Source organism: Phascolarctos cinereus, unplaced genomic scaffold (genome assembly GCF_003287225.1).
Source record: "Phascolarctos cinereus isolate Bilbo 61053 unplaced genomic scaffold, phaCin_HiC Scaffold_4;HRSCAF=312, whole genome shotgun sequence".
In the NCBI taxonomy this organism is placed as follows: Eukaryota; Metazoa; Chordata; class Mammalia; order Diprotodontia; family Phascolarctidae; genus Phascolarctos; species Phascolarctos cinereus.
Genome location: NW_027555847.1, coordinates 683,589,314 through 683,611,063, shown reverse-complemented (window position 1 = coordinate 683,611,063; position 21,750 = coordinate 683,589,314). Strand labels below are relative to the sequence as shown.

The 21,750-nt window shown below is 48.1% G+C and overlaps 1 protein-coding gene across 7 annotated transcripts in view; it reads left to right on the top strand.

Moving 5' to 3' along the window:
- Positions 1-21,750, top strand: part of PNPLA6 (patatin like domain 6, lysophospholipase) — a 40,344-nt gene that overhangs the window by 5,927 nt on the left and 12,667 nt on the right. For 4 of the 7 annotated variants that reach the window (XM_020979865.2, XM_078154241.1, XM_020979862.2 and 1 more), the window contains exons 2-21: positions 759-855; positions 999-1,067; positions 1,790-1,877; positions 2,084-2,166; positions 2,332-2,429; positions 2,545-2,685; positions 2,755-2,914; positions 3,086-3,166; positions 3,249-3,377; positions 3,506-3,586; positions 3,676-3,838; positions 4,174-4,260; positions 4,342-4,451; positions 4,629-4,796; positions 4,886-4,963; positions 12,225-12,430; positions 12,542-12,673; positions 12,999-13,122; positions 13,373-13,486; positions 13,712-13,787. In XM_020979865.2, coding sequence (XP_020835524.1) covers positions 814-855; positions 999-1,067; positions 1,790-1,877; positions 2,084-2,166; positions 2,332-2,429; positions 2,545-2,685; positions 2,755-2,914; positions 3,086-3,166; positions 3,249-3,377; positions 3,506-3,586; positions 3,676-3,838; positions 4,174-4,260; positions 4,342-4,451; positions 4,629-4,796; positions 4,886-4,963; positions 12,225-12,430; positions 12,542-12,673; positions 12,999-13,122; positions 13,373-13,486; positions 13,712-13,787 — 2,230 coding nt within the window. In that variant the 5' untranslated portion in view covers positions 759-813. The remainder of the gene's footprint in view (positions 1-758; positions 856-998; positions 1,068-1,789; positions 1,878-2,083; positions 2,167-2,331; positions 2,430-2,544; positions 2,686-2,754; positions 2,915-3,085; positions 3,167-3,248; positions 3,378-3,505; positions 3,587-3,675; positions 3,839-4,173; positions 4,261-4,341; positions 4,452-4,628; positions 4,797-4,885; positions 4,964-12,224; positions 12,431-12,541; positions 12,674-12,998; positions 13,123-13,372; positions 13,487-13,711; positions 13,788-21,750) is intronic. The other 3 variants (XM_078154243.1, XM_078154239.1, XM_078154242.1) reach the window with 1 other exon arrangement.

The window sequence follows — 21,750 nt, the reverse complement described above, 5'->3', positions numbered from 1 at the left end:
GAAGGAGGGGTGTGTGTGTGTTGTGCTGGTTTTTCTTGTGACGGGTCAGGATTGGGGTAAAATATAAACTATATAAAATGTAGAAAGAGTCTCCTATGGCCTCTCTCCTGGAGGGCTAGCCTGCTTGTTGGGGAGAGCAGGAGAGGCTAGTTGGGGTTCTGGCCCCGGTGGAATTTTCCCCCATGTTTCTGTGAAGCTCTGGGCTCTGGGAATTTTCCACAGCCGTCCTGGGGCTGTCCTGGGGTGGATCAGAAGAAGTGTGGGGCTGGGAGGAAGTGACTTCTTACCTCAGCCCTGTAGCAGTGTCATCCTGTGCCCCTTTGTTCCTCGTGGGCCTCGAGAGCTGGGGATGTCTGGAAGGAGCAGTGTTGGGAGGTTGAGTGCCAGGGTTCCTTTTCCTTCCTCCAATTTCCTTGCCTCCATTGTCCTGTGTTCTAGGAGAGGGAAATGTCTTAGGGTGATTAGAGATCTTAGAGCAGGCCCCTAGCTGCTAGGACTAGTGGAGGGGTGGGAGGAGTGTAGGGTAACTTGAATTGCAGCTGAGACAGATTCACGCATGTGCTGGCGTGTTGCCTCTGGTTTCTAGGACTCGTATTGGGCAGCCCCACCCTCCGTTTAACTTGCTTGGCCTTTGTCCTCACCCTCCCCATCCACACATCCTGGGGCTGCTCCTCTAGCTATGTGTCAGGGCTTAGGGCAGCCATGGGGGGCCAGCCCCAGCTTCCCCGTCTCACCTGTCCTGTCCCCTGGACTCCCAGGGCCCCACAGGGCCACAGCCGGGCCTCAGAGGCAGCCCCAGAGCCAGCTGCAGACATGGGCCAGAATGAATCTGAGCTGCCCCAGCCCCCGCCCCAGGTAGGTGGTTTGGTGGACTTGGAGGATTTGGGGGGACGAGGGCAGGTGTTTATCATTGCCCTCCTGGCTGTGGGGTGGCTCCTGGGCACGGGAAGAGGCTCAGGCTGTCTTCCCCCAGGATCTGTCCCTGCTCTGCCCTCCAGGATGCGGCGCTGACAGACATGCTACCCAATATCAAGCTGCTGGTGGAGGACCCACTGCAGACCAGCCTGGTGAGTCTGACAGCTCCAAGGCGTCAGTGGCCCTGACTCCCAAGTACACTGCTCCTAGCCGGCCTCAGTAGGAACTACAGCTTCCAGCATGCCTGGCTCCCTTCAGTCTGGCTCTGCTGGGGATTCGAAGTCTTGGCTGCTTGAACTCTGGTGCAGGGGCCTGGAAGCAAATGAACAGAAGTACAGAGCTGGCAAGGTCCTCAAAGACCATCTTCTCTCAGAGGGAAGTGGGATCGTCAGTGTTATTGATCAGCCAGCCAGGTTTCACAGAGCCTCCTTTGGGGTGACTGTTAGCCAGCTGTGCCATAGGAGTGATGGAGTCCTCTGGGTTAGCATGTGTCCAGAGAGAGTCAGGGTGGCCCCAGCCCTCAGTGAACTCAATCTGGTGGGAGAGTGAGCCTCGTGAGAATGAGGGGAACCCCACTAATGCCACGTGGGGGTGGTAGGTGCTGAATTGGTCCATGTTGAAGATCCTTGTGGGCTGGGTTGGTGATGGAAGGCTCTGAGAGGGAGGTGAGGCTAGCTGAGCCTTGAAGCCCAGAAGAGATTTGGATAGCTACAGAAGAGAGAGTTTGCAAGGTGAAGGGTGTTATGGAGATGGAGTGAGTAGGGGAGGGTTCTTGTTGGCAAAGGTCTCTGAGGGTGAACTGTTTCGTTCCTCTCCTGCTCCCCTTCCCTGGAATCTTGTGGTGTGACTGGACAGCTGGTGTTTCTCTTTGCAGGTGATGGGAATGATGATTGGTATAGGGGCCGCCGTGCTACTCATGGCCACCCTCATCCTCGTACTGGTCCGGAGACTGCGTGCAAAGAGTGAGGCTACCTCCCAGGGTTCTCTCGGGGCAGCAGGAGTTGGGGCCCTCTGTTGGCATCTCCGGGGGCAGAAGGAGCGGAGGGGCTGGGCACGTGTGGGATGTGGGCTGGAGTTCTGAGAGACCCTGGGCTGAGCCCTTTGGATGGGCTATGGACCTCATGGAGAGAGTGTGGGGTCACTGTGGGTCTGTGCTTGTACTTCCCAGAGGTTCAGGCCCAGGAGACTCCCAAGTATCGATTCCGCAAGAGGGACAAGGTCCTTTTCTATGGACGCAAGATCATGCGCAAGGTTTGAGCCTTCCCTGTGCGTTCTGCCCTTCCTGAAGTCCACTCACTGCCCTCTTGTCTCTTCTCCTCCCTCCTTCCTTGCTTTCTCTCCCTTCCTGCTGGTCTGGCCTGGTGGGAGGGCGTATGGATACTTAGGGCCTACTGACAGACCCCTTCCCTGCTTCAGGTCTCTCAGTCCACCTCCTCCCTGGTGGACACCACGATCTCCACAGCCTCTCGGCCCCGAATGAAGAAGAAACTCAAGATGCTGAACATTGCCAAGAAGTAAGGATTCCCTCTCTCCCCACGAGCCCAGGCCTCCTGGGGCAGGGTGGGGAGTGGAGGGTGGGGGGGCTGTTCTGGTCTGTCATCCCTCAACACGTGATGCCTGCACCCCCAGGATCCTTCGGATCCAGAAAGAGACGCCGACCCTGCAGCGAAAAGAGCCTCCTCCCTCTGTGTTGGAGGCCGACCTCACTGAGTTTGATGTGGCCAATTCGCACCTACCCTCCGAGGTGCTCTACATGCTGAAGAATGTGCGGTGAGTGGGGTTGGGGAGGCGGGTCGGGGCTCAGAGCTGGGGGCTGCTCTGACACCCCCCCCTCCACAGGGTGCTTGGCCACTTTGAGAAGCCGCTGTTCCTGGAGCTCTGTCGCCACATGGTGTTCCAGCGGCTGAGCCAGGGTGACTATGTGTTCCGCCCAGGCCAACCAGACGCCAGCATCTACGTGGTCCAGGATGGGCAGCTGGAGCTCTGTCTCCCAGGCCCCGTGAGCAGGGCTGGTCAGAGTGGGGGAGGTGACCGGGAGACAAGGGCAGTGGTTGTGGGATGGTGGGTATCGGTGTTAGAGGGTCAGGGAAGAGGGGCCATCAGGGGCTCAGTGGGTCGGGGTCAGTGGTCAAGTGTTGGCATTTGGAGGCTAGCAGCTATCATTTTCTAGGATGGGAAGGAGTGTGTGGTGAAGGAGGTCTTCCCTGGGGACAGTGTCAACAGCCTGCTGAGCATCCTCGATGTCATCACGGTGAGTTCTAGGGGCTCAGAGGGGAAGGAAGCTGGCCCGGAGGGTGTGCCCGCCTTCCTCACTCCCTTACCTCTCCCTGCAGGGTCACCAGCGGCCGTACAGGACGGTCTCCGCCCGGGCTTCCCGAGACTCTACCGTGTTACGGCTGCCGGTCGAAGCCTTCTCTGCTGTCTTTGCAAAGTACCCCGAGAGCCTCGTGCGAGTTGTGCAGGTCTGTTCCTTCTCCCCGAGGCCTTCCGGGGCTTGAGAGCGGCTCCCTTCCTACTTTGGGGCCCCTCATTGCCCCCTTCTCAGTCCCTGTCTGAGGGCCCTGACACTGGTTCTGTTGCTTATCTGCAGATCATCATGGTTCGACTGCAGCGAGTGACGTTCTTGGCTCTTCACAACTACCTGGGCCTGACCAATGAGCTCTTCAGTCATGTGAGTGATGAGAGGGATGAGGGGGAGCTGCTGTGGGACCAAGCTTGGGCAGGGTTGTTTCTGAAAGGAGCATTTCCGCACACCCTCAGGAGATGCAGCCTCTGCGCCTGTTCCCGAGCCCTGGCCTCCCAACCCGAACCAGCCCCGTTAGGGGTCCCAAACGTGTCATCGGTGCCTCTACCGCTGAAGAACCCCGGGATCCTCTTGCCCGGCCCCTGGACCCTACCGGAGCCCCCCTTCCTGGCCCCCCAGGTTCCTTTCCGTACTCTCCTAGCCTGAATTCCTGGTGGGCTCTCAGTATACCTTGTGTGTACACCTAGCCTTCTGTTCCCACTGTGGCCTTTCTGATTGGCTTTCCAATTCCCCCCCCCCCACCGCCGTTTCCCCCAGTGGTGGCTGGAGGTCAAGGCAGCCTGTGTCCCAAGCTGGAAGGAATTTGTTGTGATGCCCCTCACTCTACCTGCTCCTTCTAGAACCCTCCACCTGTTCTGGCCTGTACTTCCTTGATTCCCCAGACATAGGTACAGATATGGTAGAGTTGCAGAGGAGGGGCCGTCAGGGTTGACCACACCTCCTTCCCTCTCCAGGGGATCCTGTGAAGCCCCCGGCCTCTCTGGAGCCCCCTCCTGCCCCCCTGCTGAGTAGGTGTATCTCCATGCCTGTGGACATCTCTGGTAAGGGTCAAGGAAGAGGAGAAGATCTGGATAGGGATGGGGGACTGACCCCAAGGCCTCCCTTCTTCCATCCCTTTCCAGGGCTGCAGCGGGGTCCACGTTCTGATTTTGACATGGCCTATGAGCGAGGCCGGATTTCTGTGTCTCTTCAGGAGGAGAGCTCAGGGAGCCCACTACCCAACATGCCCCGGGTGAGGCCCTACCTCCATCTTTGCTCCAACCCCCAAGCCCACCTGAGGCTTTACGCTTTTGTCCAGGCAGCTAGGTCTAAGCAGTCTTCTCTGAGTTTGTGAGGCTGCGTGTGTAGAATGTTGTTGGGGGGAGGGAAGTCTGAGCTGGGGGCTCCCTGACTTCCTGGTTCCACCCAGTCAATGTCTCAGGAGCCTCGGGAACAGCCGGCGGGGGCCTGTGAGTACAGCTTTTGTGAAGATGAGTCAGCTGGGGGTGACTGCCCCTTTGGGCCCTACCAAGGCCGTCAGACCAGTAGCATCATTGAGGCGGCCAAGCGGGAGCTGGTGAAGCTGATGAAGATTGAGGTAGGCAGAGAGGGGAGAAGAGGCAAGGAGGTTTGAAGGAAGGCCATGGGACCCCATCCTGAAAACCCTCTTGTCCTTCCCTGTTCCAGGACCCCACGCTGCTGAATAGCCGAGTGCTGCTACATCATGCCAAGGCTGGCACGGTCATTGCCCGCCAGGGTGACCAGGTGAGCCCTAGCCTGGCCTTCCTCTCCTCTCCTCCCATCACAGGTCTGTCCCTTAGTGATTTCTGTAACATTTTTCAGCTCCTCAAGCCCAGATGCTGGGGCTTGTCTCCCCTTTGATCTTCCTGCAGCCCCTCCCCAGGGAGACAGGGAGGACGCTGGTTTTTCCAGGAGACATTAGAAAGATAGTAGCCTGACTTCAGCCATGAGCCCCTGTTCAAAGTGGTTCTCATTCATCATCTCCCAGGGTCCCCATTCTTATCCCATGGCCTGGTGCTGGCCCAGGTGCTGACACTGCTGACCACTTGGGATCCAGCAGCTCGCCTTCCTGCATCGTCAGGATGCAGGCACTGACAAGCACCTAATTCTTACTGGGAGGCCACAGAAAAGCAAAAAGACAGACAATACAAAAAGGGAGAGTGGTGCCTGCATTCTTCCTGCTTTGCCGCCTTTGTTGGCTTGGCTCAAGGAAGCTCGTCAGTGTAAGTGCACCATCCAGTGCTGAGGACAGCCCACCCTCAGGGGGCACCCTTTCTTTTTGGGCAGTTTTGTCATCTGTGGGAACATGGGAGGGTCCCCTCAGTGTCCTTCCTCCACATCAGGGCTTCTCAATCTTTTTTGCATATCATCAGCCTTAGAATGAGGTTCTTAAGTATGGAAAATAAGATACATAGGATTACAAAGGAAACCAAATAAGGGCAGCTAGGTGGCGCAATGATAGAGTACCGGCCCTGAAGTCAGGAGGACCTGAGTTCAAATCTGGCCTCAGATCAAACATTTGACACTTACTAGCTGTGTGACCCTGGGCAAGTCACTTAACCCCAATTATCTAAAAAAAAAAAAAACAAACCAAAAAACAAAACAAGGGAAACCAAATGTGCTGAAATATAGTTATCAGAATATTTAAAAAGCTCAGGTTCACAGACTCCAAGTGAGGATACCTGATCTAGATCCTTTGATCTCCCATGGAAGCAAGGGGACGCGAAATGATCCCTCTCTTAAACTGTGACCAGCCTGCCCCCTCTACAGCCAGAATCTTTCTGATAGCATCCTTTGCACAACTCCTCCTGAATGATTCTTTGGTAATATTCTGCAGTCCCTTCATTCTCTTTGTCCTTTGGGTGACCCACAACTTTCATCCTTTAGACATTTGTATTCATTTCATGACTCAGCTATCGAGCATCATTGGAGGAAGAATAATGTTGTTAAAAGATGGGGCCTTATTTCAGAGAGACGCTTGAAGCCTTTTAAAACACTCGGTGATTTCTCTCCAATTCTCTTCTGGGCCCGGTTCCACGGCTGTGTGAGATCTAGCCACCGTGGGGCCTGCTCTCTGGGCTGTCCATCCTGTGTGTCTATCTCACAGTCTGAACAGTGGGTGTTCTCTTTTTGTCCATCTGGGTTTTTGTGTGAGGAAAATTAAGCTGAGCTCTTTCTTCTGAGTGATAACAGACCTGCTGAGGGAGAGGCAGTGTTTCTAGGGCTTGATGCACTTGGCATGAGGACCTCTGCAGACAAGAGCCCTCAGTATAGGTCACAAAGCCGATGCAGCAGCCACAGGGAAGAGTGACCAACCGAGGCATTGGCTATATGGACCCCTGAACAGTCCCTTTCTCCTAAAAGCAAAACTGTTGGTCAATTCTTAAATTGTCTTGCTGCTGTGTTCAGAGGAAGCAGTGATGGGAGGTATTGTCCTCGATTTCATCTTGGCCCACGATGGGGAGGGTTGGTGAAAGTGACAGGAGTCTTAGGAAGCAGTGCCCCCCCCATTTTAGAGTTCATATTATATGGGGGGGTGGGACAGAGTCTCACATGTCCCCTGAAATCTAGACAAATGGATTTCAGAAAGGTCAGAGTAAAGATACGTCTCCTCCCATGGTCTGAAGTGCTAAAAACAAAGTCTACCGAGGGATGGGAGACTCTCAAGAAGGAAATTCTGATGACCTAATCATCAATCATTCTGCTGGGAAAGCAAAGGGAGAGAGGAGCATCTCAAGGGAGCAGTGTGTTTTTTCCGAGAGCTCTCTGTTGAGGTAGATTTTAAAATGAAGCAAGTGAGGGCACATAACTGAGGCCAAGTAGGCCTTGAAAGGGGGATCATATGAGAAGAGCATCAGGCTGCATGAATTAAAGCTTTCAATAAATGGAGGCCTTGTTTAGATGCTTCAAGGGCAGGAAAAGACAAGGAAGAGAGAAGCTTGTTACTGAGGCTGGCTGGTGCAACAGTGATGAATGCAGAATGAATAGAACCTCTATTAACTATTTTACTTCAGTCTTCCCTATTAAGGAAAATGATCTTCTAACTAGAAAGCACAGAAAAACATGGTTAAGGGGAGACTAAAGCCTAAGAGGTTACTGAGTTTGTGGGGCACCAGCTTTATGTCCACACAGCAGTCCTTGGAAGTAGGAACGGGAAGAAATCTTGCCAGGCAGACAAGAATCTCATGAGCCTGCTCTTGAACCCTCCCCATTGAAGAAGAAAGAAAAAGAAAACCCTTGTCACCAATAAGCACTAATTCTGCATAGGCTGTGTCCAAAAATGTATGTCTTGTTCTGCCCTTTAAGTCCATCTGCTCTGTCAGGAGGTGAGTAACGTATTTTGAGTCCTCAGGAAACCCAGCTGGTCATTTCGTCGATCAGAGTTCTTGAGTCTTTCAGAGTTGTTTGGCTTCACAGTGTTGTTATTGTGAAAATTGTTCTCCTGGTTCTGCTCCCTTTGCTCTTCTTCAGTTCATTCAGGTCTTCCCAGGACTCTCTGAAACCATCCCCTTCATCATTTTTTATAGCAAGATAGTATTCAGGTACCATAATTTGTTCAGCCATTTCCCAGTTGATGGGCACAATCTCAGTTTCCAATTCTTTGCCATTGAAAAAAGAGCTGCTATATCTGTCTTGGTACGTATGGGTCCTTTTCCTGTTTCTTTAATCTCTTTGGAGTCTAGACTAGGTAGTGGTACTGCTGGGCCAGAGGGTACACAGTTTTGCCAGCTCCATCTCAGTGAATGTGTTCCTGATGCCAGTGTTTGACCTGAAAGTACATACACACAGTCTCTCTCGATCTCTCTCTCCCCCTCCCCCTCCCCCTCTCTCTACCTCCCTCCCTCTCTCTACCTGAGGAAGAGGGGTCCCAGATGCTGAAGGCAGGGAATTTCTGTTCACAGAGTTCTCTCTGAACATTCCATCTGTGAAACTGCTGGGTTCCTGTTCTTCCATAACTTTTCTCAGGCTGAACTATGGAGTTGGGTAAGATCACCAAGGCTAGAGAAGCTTCTGCTGTTCTTCTGGGCTCAATATCACTGTCTCCCTTGGGGGGCAGTAGTGGGTGAGAACGTGCCGTGGTTGGGCTGCATTCCTTCCGCTGTCTTGGTCTCTGCATGACTGAAAGTCCGTTTTGTAGATGGTGATTGCAGAGTAGTTATGCCTTTAGCCAAGTGGATGTGGACTCACTTTATCAAGATGAATTGACTTGGACATCTCCTCCTGTTAGGTGTGTTCTGAAGGGAAAAGGGTGGGTTTCAGAAACTACTGGCCAATGAGCTTTGATCTCTAGGAATAATTCTAAGATAAGTAATTAAACCGGTGAGTTGTGATCACTTAGAAAGGGAAATAATGATTCCTGAGAGTCACCATGGGTTCATCTAGAGCCGGTTATGCCACACTAACCTCATTTCCCTTTTTGGGCAGGGTTACTGAACTGGTAGAGCAGGGGATTATTGGCATCATTCATGCATTTGTGTTACAGCAGGAGGTTTTATAAAGTTTCCTGTGATATGCTTGTGCACCAAATGGGTAGCTATGGCTAGGGAGAATGTTCAAAGTTTGCTGAATTACTGGATCAAAAGAATGTTAATTAATAGGTCAGTGCCAGTCTGGAGGGAAGTCCCTAGTGATGGCCGCAGGACTCTCTCCTAGATCCTTGGAACATTTTTATTGGGGACTCAAATGAAGGCTTAGCCAGCATGCTTAACAAATTTGTGATGGATTAAAAATTGGCAGGGATATAAGTATAGTGCAGGGGTGTGGAACCTGCAGCCTCGAGGCCACATGTGGCCTTCCAGGCCCTCGCGTGTGGTCCTTTAACTGAATCCAAACTTCACAGAACAAATATCCTTAATAAAAAGATTTGTTCTGTAAAACTTGGATTCAGTCAAAAGGCTGTACTCAAGGACGTAGAAGGCCACACATGGCCTCAAGGCCGCAGGTTCCCCACCCTTGGTGTAGCGAATGGAATGCTAGACTTGGAGCCAGGAAGACCTTAGTTCAGATCCTGCTTCTGACACTCTGTGTGACCCTAGGAGAATTACAGCCTTCTCCTCAACCTCTTTGTCTATAGAATGAGGATAGTGTTACCTAGAATGCCCATGTCATGGGTTGTTTTAAGCTTTATGAGATAAAGGGCATGTAAAGTGCTTTAAAAACTTGAAAGTTCAACATAAATGTCTCTTATTCTCTTATTAGATGACAGGGTTGTAAGCTTGACAACTAAAATGATAGACCAGATTTCAAACCAGAATCTAATTAGGTGAAATTGAATTTGTTGTTCAGTTGTGTTTGTTTCTTCTGTGATGCCATGGACAAAGATAGCATGCCAGGCCCTTCTTTCTGTCCTTCCCTCTCTCTCCAAGTCTATCCATGCTGGTGTCTGTTGCCTCCATGACACTATCTATCCATCTCACCCTCTGCCATCCCCTTCTTCTTTTGAATAGGGGTTAATATAAAATCTTTCTGTCTGGTCAGAAAGGCCAGTTTTGCCTAATTGATTGTCTAAATATAGGATAGGAGAGACTCGGCTAGTCCATTCATGTGAAAAGTACCTAGGACTTTTATTTTGTTTTATTCTTGACCTAAGACTTTTAATGGGTCATCAGTCACCAGTTACAGGGCAGCTAAAAAGCTAATGTGATTTTAGGCTGCATTTATGCAGGAGTCTGGGCTCTAAAACAAGGGTGAGGGCAGTCTCATGAAGCTCTGCCCTGCCCAGATCATAAAAATTGGAGCGTTAAATTACATTCTGGGAACTTCATTTTAGGAAAGGCGTCGACAAGCTGGGCAGTGAGGATGCAGGAAGGAGATTCAGAGCCTTGGCCTAGGGATGAGAAGACTGTATTGGATTTGAAGACTATAACTCAAATCTAAAGGAGTTCCATGTAGGAAAAGAATTAAATTTGTTCTGTATCACTTGGGACCAATGGGTAGAAGTTACAGGAAGACAGATATCTGCTGAATTAAAAAAAATTATAGCTGTGCTTTTAATAGTGCTTTAAGGTTTGCAAATCTCTGTATGTTATTCTATTTACTCCTCATAGCTCTGTGAGGTAAATACTATAGATAGTATCATGCCCATTTTGTAGATGAGAAAATCAGTTTAGAGGAGGTAATTGAGTTGTCCATGTTACCCTGCTCGTGTTAGAGGTGAGATTCAAATCCGGGTCTTTCCTGACTCGATGTCTTGAGTTCTTTCCATTACGTGATTCCACCTTTCACAGGAGAATCAATTTCCCAACAATTAGAGCCATTCTGCAGTGGAATGAACTGCCTTGGGTCCTAGCCAGCTTCTTGGTCGGCCTTCTCAGTGTTCAGGAGGTGGGCATCTGCTCTCTCTCTCTCTCTCTCTCTCTCTCTCTCTCTCTCTCTCTCTCTCTCTGTGTCTCTCTCTTTCTCTCTTACCAAGGAGAATTGGTAGGAGGAGCTCACTGTCCCTTCTGTGGTGCTGAAGACCTCACAGGCAGTCTTGTTGGGGCTTCAGCGGCCCTCAGCATAAGCCAGGGGACTGGCGTAACCAGCAGAGGAAATGTCTTCAAGTGGCCAGCCGTGGGCTTCTGCTTTTCCTGTTAGTACACTTTGAGTCTCTGGCAGCTCGGGCCCATCCTGACCTGGCCTTAGCCTCTTGTCAGCTCTTCTTGGCCCTAGCCCTGGTCATGGCTAGCTCCTGTCAATCCCTGCCTCTGGCACTTAGCGAGAAGGCCCAGGTCTTCTCACTGGTTTAAGCCCTGTTGGCATTCACTAGGCATCTGTCTTCACCTTAGGATCATTTGATTTAAGACTAGAGAGGGACTTGAGAGGTTTTCTAGTCCATCTCCTTCATTTTACAGATGTTGAGACTGAGGCCTGGAGAGGTTAAAGAACTCACCTAAAGTCACATAGGCAGCAAGTGGTTGAAATAGGATTTGAACCCAGGTCCTTTAGCTTCAGACATAACCCTCTTTCCACTCCACCCCCTTGAGGGACCTTCGTGTCCTCCCACACCATTGGTTTTAGGCTGCCTTCCCTGACTTTGAAGTAGACTCGATCACCTCTCACTTCACTTCCTTCGGTGGCTAGGTGTCATAGGGGATGGAATACTGGCCTTGGAGTCAGGAAAAGCTGCATTCAAATCCTGTCTCACACACTTACTAGTTGTGTGACCCTGGGCAAGTCATCACCCATCAGCCTCAGTTTCCCCCTCTTTAAGGGATATAATACCTACTTTACAATGTTGTGAGGCCCAGATGAAGTTATATATGTAAAGTGTTTTTGTAATTGTAAGTCCTGTTTATTGTTTAATATTATTATTATTTCTAACCTCAGCAAAATCTATGGTGTATGCTACCTGTTTTCTTTCTGATGCAAACATAGTTCCTTTCTGTGTCCTGGTTCTTTTTCTGGGTCTTTAAAAAAATTTGTTCTTGGTCATTTTCTGGTTCTTAGGCTAATTGCGTTCTTCCTTCTTGCTCTGTCAGCAGGAAAGTGACTTAGATTCAGCTTCAGGTGGCCCCACCAAGAGACTGCTGTCTTGTCTCTCTTCAGGAGATCTGCTTTTCACCTTGTCTTGTCCCCACCCCAAAAAGATGGGCCCTTCTTTCCGTGCTAGACCTCATGTCTTCCTCATTCCCATCTGTTTCTATCAATTGATGCTTTGTTTTGAGGGAGATTTGATGGACACGACTAAGTCTGAAGAGCAAAGTTTTAGAATTGGCAGGAGCCTAAGATATCATCCAGTCTAACCCTCTTATTTTACAAATGAGGAGACAGACTGAGGCCCAGAAAAGTGAAGGAATTTGTTCTAGTAGAATTGGGATTTGAGCCTGGGCCCCCTGCCTCTCAGGTCCTTTTACCCTTCTCTGTGGTCACGGCCATGCAGCCACACCCCCATTCCCAGGTGTTTAGGTCAGTGGCCACTTCAGCCTGAGGGCCTTTCAGGGTCATGTGGAAGCTGCCCCCCCAAAAGGAGGCATCTTTCCAACCTCACACTCCTTCTCTCCCTCCCTCCTGGCTCTGCCCCTAGGATGCCAGCCTGCACTTTGTGCTCTGGGGCTGTTTGCACGTGTACCAGCGCATGATCGACAAGGCGGAAGACGTGTGTCTGTTTGTAGCCCAGCCTGGAGAGCTGGTGGGTCAGCTGGCTGTGCTGACGGGGGAGCCGCTCATCTTCACCCTGCGGGCACAGCGGGACTGCACTTTCCTGCGTATTTCCAAGTCGGGCTTCTATGAGTGAGTATGGACGCCCAGGCTGGCCAAGCAGGGCTGGGGGAGTCTTCAGGGAGAGGTGAGGAGGGACCAGCAGGGTCTCCATGCTGCCCTGTTTTCCTCTTCCCATCCCAGGATCATGCGGGAGCAGCCGAGTGTGGTTCTGAGTGCTGCCCACACTGTGGCTGCCCGCATGTCACCATTTGTACGCCAGATGGACTTTGCAATTGACTGGACGTCTGTGGAGGCTGGACGCGCCCTCTATAGGTAATGGGACCTAATCCCTGGAACCTTAAACCTAGGTATCCTCCCGCTTTGTGACCCACTTCCCCATCCACATTCCCTCTGATTAGAGGCCCCAAATCCTGGAATCCTTCAACTCCGATCTCCCAGTTTCAGGCTATTTATTAGCCCAGCTTTTCCCAAAGGTCCCTGTGATGGATGGTTCTTTGTGTGTTCCTCTCCCCCTCCCTCCACCCTTTCATGAATCCCCGTGTTCTCCCAGCCCCACCCTGGTTTTATCATTGAAGTTCTCTGGGTGAGAACCAGCCACTTTCTAATCTTCCCCACCCCCTGTGTCCCTATCCTCCAGACAGGGTGACCGCTCAGACTGTACCTACATTGTACTCAATGGGCGCCTGCGCTCTGTCATCCAGAGGGGCAGCGGCAAGAAAGAATTGGTCGGGGAATATGGCCGTGGGGATCTCATCGGGGTGGTGAGCTACCTGTCCAGGACCCAGCCCTGCCTAAGCCTGGCTCTGGATATGCCCCGTTTCCCATCCTGAGTCCCCGTCCTGTCCTTGAGCTTCCTCCAGCTTTAACTTCCCAGTTTACCTTTCCTCTTCCAGCATCCTAACCCCCTTGCTAACGCTTGGGCCCTGCCTGTAGTGATCTAACCCATGTGCCTTTCAGCCTTGTGCCCCCTGGGGGGCAGGCAGCTTACTCCCCTGTCCTGGTTGGACTTAGGTGGAGGCCCTGACCCGGCAGCCCCGGGCCACGACAGTGCATGCAGTGCGGGACACGGAGCTTGCCAAGCTGCCTGAGGGGACCCTGAGCCACATTAAGAGGAGGTACCCGCAGGTATGGGGGCTCTAGGAAGGGACCCAGGGATGGGGAATGGGGATTCCAGGGATCCCTCAGGGTGGAGGATGGCGCCTTTGGGCTCTTAGTTATGAGGTGGAGAATTGGGGTTCCAGGTACTTCTCGGGTGATCTGGCGTCCTCTAGTGAGATGCTCCAGGCCAGAGTGGGTGTGGGTGTGGGGGTTCTTTTGCCTGATGTGACCTCTGGTTCACAACACTCACAGGTTGTGACCCGGCTGATCCACCTGTTGAGCCAGAAGATCCTGGGGAATCTACAGCAGCTGCAGGGACCTTTCCCAGGTAAGGAGTGAAGCTGGGGTGCCCTAGGGCAGCCTGGGGCTGCGGGGTGAGGTCAGCGTCTGTGTGTCCCAGGAGCCCTCGTTGGCCTCTGCTGTCGCTGCCTCTTTTCTCCTCCAGTCCTGGGTCAGACAGCCCCTCATTCCTTGTAGTCACGAGCCCCAGGCCCCCTTCTCTCGCCTCCCTTTGTTGCAGGCCTGGCCTTCGCTTCCCTTACCTCTGCTGCTGCCCAGAGCTATGCAGGGGTTGTCTCTCTGCCCCTCCCTCCCGTTCTCTGGAGCAGCCATGCTTGCAGCTGTTTGGGATGGGGTAGGGGCCAGAGGGACCAGACAGAAAAGAAGAGTCACGGTGACACAGAATTCCTTCCCAAAGACCAGGGTGATACCTCTTAAATTGTCAAGGAGCACGGCCCCAGAGCATCCTCTTTCCCAGCTCTCAGTGGCCATGTCTGCCTACCCTGCCACTCTTCCGTGTCCCCCAGCCTTCCTGTCTCTGAGGGGGTTCTCTCTCTTCCTTGTCCATGCTTCCTTTTGCCCCTGGCCTCCCAGGGAGATTGAGGATCTCCCTAGATGCTCTCAATAGCCTTTGGGGTTCAGACACCTAAAAATCACAGAATGGCAGAATCTTGGATGACATGCAGTCTAGTCCATCCCTACCTGCAGATTGTCTGCTCCCACACTGTCTGGAAATGGTCATCTCAGCTTGCCTAGAAGACTTCTAAGGGGGAAACTCCTGCTGTCCAAGGAAGCCTTTGAGAGTGTTGGACAGCTCTGATTATTAGGAAGGAAGTAAAAGTTGGGCAGCTAGGTGGCGCCATACTGCATAGAGCATTGGTCTGAGAGTCAGGAAGACTCATCTTCGTGAGTTCAAATCTGGCCTCAGACACTTACTAGCTGTGTGACCCTGAGCAAGTCACTTAACCCTGTTGGCCTCAGTTTCCTCATCTGCAAAATGAGCTGGAGGTGGAAATGACAAACCACTCCAGTATCTTTGCAAAGAAAACCCCAAATGGGGTCACAGAGAGTCTGACACAGACATTAAAACAGCTGAACAACAAGTAATAGAGTCTCCCAGGACAGCCCAGGCTCAGTTTTAGGAAGAAGGCACACGTCTTCTCCAACTTAATTCTGTATTTTTAAAAAAAATTAAATATATTTAATTTTTTCCCTAATTGTGTGTTAAAACAATTTGTTAACATTTGTTTTTAGAATTTTGAGTTCCAAATTATCCCTCCTTTCCCCCTTCCCCTTTCCCCTCCTTGAGACGGTAAGCAATCATATATAGGTTATAAATGTGCAGTCATGTAAAACATTTCCATATTAGTCATTTTGTACAAGAAGACTCAAATTTTTAAAAAATGAAAGAAAGTGAAAAATAGCATGCTTCATTCTGTATTCAGACAATATCAGTTCTTTTTCTGGAGACAGATAGGATGCTTCATAATTAGTTCTTTGGGATTGTCTTGGATCATTGTATTGCTGAAAATGGCTAAGTCATTCACAGTTCTTCATTGTACAATATTGCTGTTAGTGGGTACCACTTTCTACTGGTTCTGCTCACCTTTGCTTGGCATCAGTTCATGTAAGTCTTTCCAGGTTTTTCTGGGAGCATCCTGCTTGTCATTCCTTGTAGCACAGTAATATTCCATCACAATCATATACTACAGCTTGTTCAGCCATTCCCCAATTGATGAGCATCCCCTTGATTTCCAGTTCTTAACCACCACAAAAATAGCTGCTATAAATATTTTTGTACATGTAGGTCCTTTCCCCTTTCCTTTGATCTCTTTGGGATACAGACATAGCGGTGATAATTACTGGATCAAAGCGTATGCAGAGGGGCAGCTAGGTGGCGCAGTGGATGGAGCACCAGCTCTGGAGTCAGGAGGACCTGAGTTCAGATCCAGCCTCAGACACTTGACACTTACTAGCTTTATGACCCTGGGCAAGTCACTTAACCCCATTGCCTAGCAAAACAAACAAACAAAAAACAAAATGAAAACAAACAAACAAAAGACAAAATGAAAAAAAAACAAAGGGTATGCAGAGTTTGATAGCCCTTTGGGCATAGTTCCAAATTGCTCTCCAGAATGCTTGGATCAGTTCACAGCTCCACCAGTGGTGCATTAGTGTCCCAGTTTTCCCACATCCCCTCCAACATTCAACATTTTACTTTTCTGCCATATTAGCCAATCCGATGGGTGTGGGAGGTACCTCAGAGTTGTTTTAATTTGCATTTCTCTGATCAGTAGTGATTTAGAGCATTTTTTCATATGACTATGGATAGCTTTGATTTCTTTGTCTGAAAACTGCCTGTTCATGTCCTTTGACCATTTATCAATTCGGGAATGACTTGCATTTATATAAATTAGACTCAGTTCTCTGTATATTTGAGAAATGAGGCCTTTATCAGAGATACTTGTTGCAAATTTCCTCCCTCCCCAATTTTCTGCTTTCCTTTTAATTTTGGTTTCACTGGTTTTATTTGTGCAAAAACTTTTCAATTTAATATAATCAAAATTATCAATTTTACATTTTGTGATGCTCTTTTAATTTTCCTTCCTTTTAAATTCTTCCCTTACCTATAGATCTGATAAATAATGTATTCCATGCTCTCCTAATTTGCTTGTGGTATCACCCTTTATGTGTAAATCATGTACCCTTTTGTTTTGGTTTGGTTTTTTGGGCTAGGCAGTGGGGTTAAGTGGCTTGCCCAGGGTCACACGGCTAGTAAGTGTTATGTGTCTGAGGTCGGATTTGAACTCAGGTCCTCCTGAATCCAGGGCTGATACTCTATCCAGTGCACCACCTAGCTGCCCATATACCTAGTTTTTGTCATAGTATTTTCTAATTTTCTCCACAGTTTTTGTCAAATACTGAATTTTTGTTCCAAAAGCTTGGATCTTTGGGTTTATCGTATGCTAGATTACTATGGTCATTTACTATAATGTAATCTGTACCTAATGTATTCCTTTGATCCCCCACTCTATTTCTTAGGCAGTACCAGATTGTTTTGATAATTACTGCTTTATAATACAATTTTACATCTTATACAGCTAGACCCCTTTCCTTCACTTTTTTTTCATCGAATGCTTTGATATCCTTGACCTTTTGTTCTTCCACATGAATTTCCTTATTATTTTCTCTAGCTCCACAAGATACTTTTTTTGGTAGTTTGATTGGTACGGCACTGAATAAACAGATTAATTTAGGTAGAATTGTCATGTTTGTTATATTGATTTGGCCTACCCATAAGTAATTAATATTTTTCCAGTTGTTTAGATCTGACTTTATTTGTGTGACAAGTGTTTTGTAGTTGTGTCCATATAGTTTCTGGGTTTGTCTTGGCAGATAGACTCCCAGGCATTTTATATTGTCTGCAGTTATTTTACATGGAATTTCTCTTTCTATCTCTTGCTGCTGGACTTTGTTTGTAACATATAGAAATGCTGATGATTTGTGTGGGTTTATTTTGTCTGCTGTAACTTTGCTATAGGTAATTGTTTCAACTGGTTTTTTAGCTGATTCTCTAGGATTCTCTAAGTACACCATCGTATCATCTGCAGTGAGCGATAGTTTTGTTTCCACATTGCTTCTTCTAATTCCTTCAATTTCTTTTTCTTTTCTTATTGTTATAGCTTACATTTCTGGTATAATATTGAATGATAGAGGTGGTAATGGGCATCCTTGCTTCGTCCTGATTGTATTGGGAAGGTTTTCTAGCTTATCGCCGTTACAGATAGTGCTTGCTGATAGCTTTAGATAAGTATTGTTTATCGTTTTAAGGTAAGCGCCATTCATTCCCACGCACTCTAGTGTTCTTAATAGAAGTGGGTGTTGTATTTTGTTGGAGGCCTTTTCTGCATCTGTTGAGATGATCCTGGGATTTCTGTTGGTTTTGGTATTGATATGATCAGTCATGCGGGTAGTCTTTCTAACATTGAACCAGCCTTGCGTTCCCGTTATAAATCCCACCTGGTCACAGTGTATGAGCTTTGTGACTGATTTCTGTGGTCTCCTTGCTAGTACTTTATTTCAGATTTTTGCATCAATATTCATTAGGGAAATTGGTCTAGAATTTTCTTCCCCTATTTTGGCTCTTCCTGATTTAGGTATCAGCATGATATTTGTGTTGTGAAAGGGATTTGGTAGGACTCCTTTGCCTATTTTTTCCAAATAATTTATGTAGTATTGGGATTAATTGTTTTTTAAATGTTTGATAAAATTTGCTTGTGAATCCATCTGTCCCTGGAGATTTTTTCTTCAAAAGTTCATTGATGGTTTGTTTAATTTCTTTTTCTAAGATTGGTTTATTTAAGTATTCTATTTCTTCTGTTAATCTGGGTAATTTATATTTTTGTAGATATTCATCCATTTCATTTAGACTGTCAAATTTATTGGCATATAATTGGGCAAAATATCTCCTAATAGTTGTCTTAATTTCCTCTTCATTGGTGGTGAATTCACCTTTTTCATTTTTGATATTAGTAATTTGGTTTTCTTCTTTCCTTTTCTTAATCGAATTAACCAATGGTTTATCTGTTTTATTGTTTTTTTTTCTTTCATAAAACCAGCTTCTAGTTTTATTTATTAGTTCAATGGTTTTCTTACTTTCAATTTTATTAATCTCTCCTCTGATTTTCAGAATTTCCAATTTGGTGTTTAATTAGGGATTTTTAATTTGTTCTTTTTCTAGTTTTTTTAGTTGTACACTCGGTTCATTGATTTGCTCCTTCTCTGTTTTATTGATGTAAGCAATTACGGTATAAATTTTCCCCTGAGTACCACTCTGGCTGCATCCCATAGATTTTGGTATGTTGTCTCATTGTTATCATTTTCTTTAATGAAATTATCAATTGTTTCTATGATTTGTTCTTTAACCCATTTATTTTTTAGGAATAGATTGTTCAGTTTCCAATTAATTTTTAATCTATTTTTCATTGCCCATTATTGAATATAATTCTTATTGCATTATGATCTGAAAAGGATGCACTTAATATTTTTGCTTTTCTGCATTTGGTTGTGAGGTTTTTATGTCCTAATACATGGCCAATTTTTGTGTAGGTGCCATGCATGTACTGCAGAGAAAAGGTATATTCCTTTCTATTCCCATTCAGTTTTCTCTAGAGATCTATCATATCTAGCTTTTCCAAAATTTTATTCACCTCCTTAACTTCTTTCTTATTTATTTTTTGATTAAATTGTCTAGTTCTGAGAGGGGAAAGTTGAAGTCCCCCACTAGTATAGATTTATTGTCTGTTTCCTCCTGTAACTCATTTAGTTTTTTCAGAAATTTAGGTGCTATACCATTTGGTACATATCCTGTATTTTTAACAGCCTCCCTACTTGGCTGAGAGTTTGGGCAGAATGTCCTAAACAGCCAGGTGTTATAGTGGGCAGAGCCCTAGACTCAGGAAAATCTGATTCTAAATATTGCTTCAGATGTGTGTGATCCTGGCAAGTCACCTCCCTTCTCTGGGCCTCCGTTTCCTCCTCTGTAAAAATGAAGGAGACTAGAGGACCTCCCTGAATCTCTGGTCCTGTGACAGAGACAGTGCTGTCTTGTGCTGTGCTGTGCTGAGGGCCTTTCCTTCCCCTCTGCTCCCCTGCTTCTCCCCTTCCTGAAATCCGAGCTGGCCATGGTAGCCAGCACAGGGCTCCCCCCAACAAGCACCACAGGGGTGCATGTCTTGTGTCCAAGGCTTTTGTGGATGGACTGTTGCCAGCTTCTCTTCTTCTCAGGCTGTCAGTCCTTTCCTTGGGCCCTGCCTGGGCATGACCAGGGCTAGGCTCTGCAGGATTTCAAGGGTGCTCTGGACAGAGTTTCCTGATGTGCTGGATCTGCGTTGGCCAAACAGCTGCAGGCGCTCAGAAGCCTGGTTTTTTTTATCCTTGTTAGTCTGGAAAGGTCAGTGAAGGCAGCATAGGACAGGGGGAAGCACTGGCCTTAGAGCCAGAGGATCTGGGTTCAAATCCAGGTTCTGTTACTATCTGGGTGAGCCTCAGTTTCTTCATCTAGAAGATGGGGGGAAGGAGTTGGACACTGACGAGTGTGTAAGCCTGTAGTGTGACCAGGACTCCCAGGAAGGCCCACGCCTGACCCTGCGAGGTGCACTGAGCTGAGGAGCACTTTGGGTTTGAGTTCTGCTTCTTCTTGCCCCTGACTCTTTGTGTGGCCTTGAGTAAGGCTCTTCTCCTCTCTGGGACTCAGTTTCCCCCCCCCTTATAAAATGAGAATCCCAGCCTAGATGGTCTCTAAGGTTCCTTCTTGCTCTCTCGATCTGTAGGCTTTTTGTCTTTGGCATCTGCCCTTTTGGCACGGTGTCAGTTCAGAGGGAGAATTCTCCTTTCCCACTCTGGAGCTCCACCTTCTCTTCTCTCAGTCCCCAAGACTATCGCTTCGGGACATTAGGAGCCTGGCCTGCCTCGTGTAAGCACAGCCTGAACTCTGACTCTGTGTTTGCAATTAAACACAGCCATTCATTTTTAACCCTGAATGGCTTATCCTCCAGTGGAGTGATACAGGAGCACATCTGAGCCCCAAAGGAAGTGGGTCATCTGAGGCCTTGCTTCTGGGCAGTTGATTACTAGTGATGTGGGAGCGATCTTTCAATGGTAGTTAATAATTTGTATTTTTTTTCCTGAAGGACTTTTTGACCATTCCTTTAACCATTTACCTATTAGAGGATGTCTTATGCTTCTCATCCCTTTTACTACGTGGGAAAACTGGAACTCCCTGAATCACATTCATAGGTGCTTGGTTTTCCCCTGAAATGCATTTAAAATTAGGTTAAAATAAACATAAGCCGTTCATTAATTCGCCATTTTGCTTTGTAGCTACCATGTGTATATGATTTTGTAAAGAGGAGTAGGGGTTCTGAAGATAGGTTGGGGTGATCAAAGAAGACTGTGGAGAGAAGAGAGAGCTTTGGATAAAGACCTTGAATGAGGGATGGCATTGTAGCGAGTGGAGATGTGGGGGAAAGCAAAAGGGAAGGCAGCAGCATCGAAGAACAGGAACGTAACCTTGGTGATGACATCCAGGAGGACCCAGAGAACACTGGTCTGGTGATCCGTGGGAGTAGAGCTGATTGTTGTCATCAGTGTGTGGACTACAGCCACGACGCTCCGCTCCCTTCCATGGATCCCTGTGATGACCTAGGGAGGCAGACACTCAGCAATCAGTCAGTCAGTGAACATTTATTAAGGGCCTACTGTGTGCCAGGCACTGGGCTGAGCTCTGGGGATACAAAGAAGGGCAAAAGATCATCAGTCCCTACTCTAAAGGAGCTCACAACTTAATGGGGGAGACAATATGCTAAGAGCTATGTACAAACAAAATCTGTGCAGGCAAAATTGGACATAATCAGTAGAGCGAGGGCACGAGAATTACAGGGATTAGGGAAAGCTTCCTGTAAAAGGGGAGATTTTAGCTGAGATGTGAAGGGAAGCCAGGAGACAGAAGTGAGGAGGGAGAGAGTTTCAGGTACGGGGGGCAGCTGGTGAAAATGCCCGGAGTTGGGAAATGGAGACTCTTGTTCAAGGACCAGCCAGGAGGCCCACGTCACTGGATCGATGAGTACATTCAGGGTTTGGGAAAAGGGAATGAAAGGAGGAAAGTGTAAAAGGACAGAAAAGGGAGAAAGGGGTCAGGGCTTCAAATGCCAGAGGGTTTTGTATTTGATCTCGCAAGTGATAGGGAGCCCTTGGAGTTTATTGAGTAGGAGCGTGACATGGTCAGACTTTAGGAAGATCCATTTGACAGCTTTGTGGAGAATGGCCTTGGAAATGTCTCATTCCTCACCCTGAGTCCATCCCCATCTCCATCAGGAGGCAGAGGTAACGTGCATCATCATCATCATCAGTCCTCTGGAGACAGGGTTGGTCATTGCATTGATCAGAGTTCTCAACTCTTTCAAAGTTTTTTTTTGTCTTTATGATACGGTTGTTACTGCACGTCTTCTGGT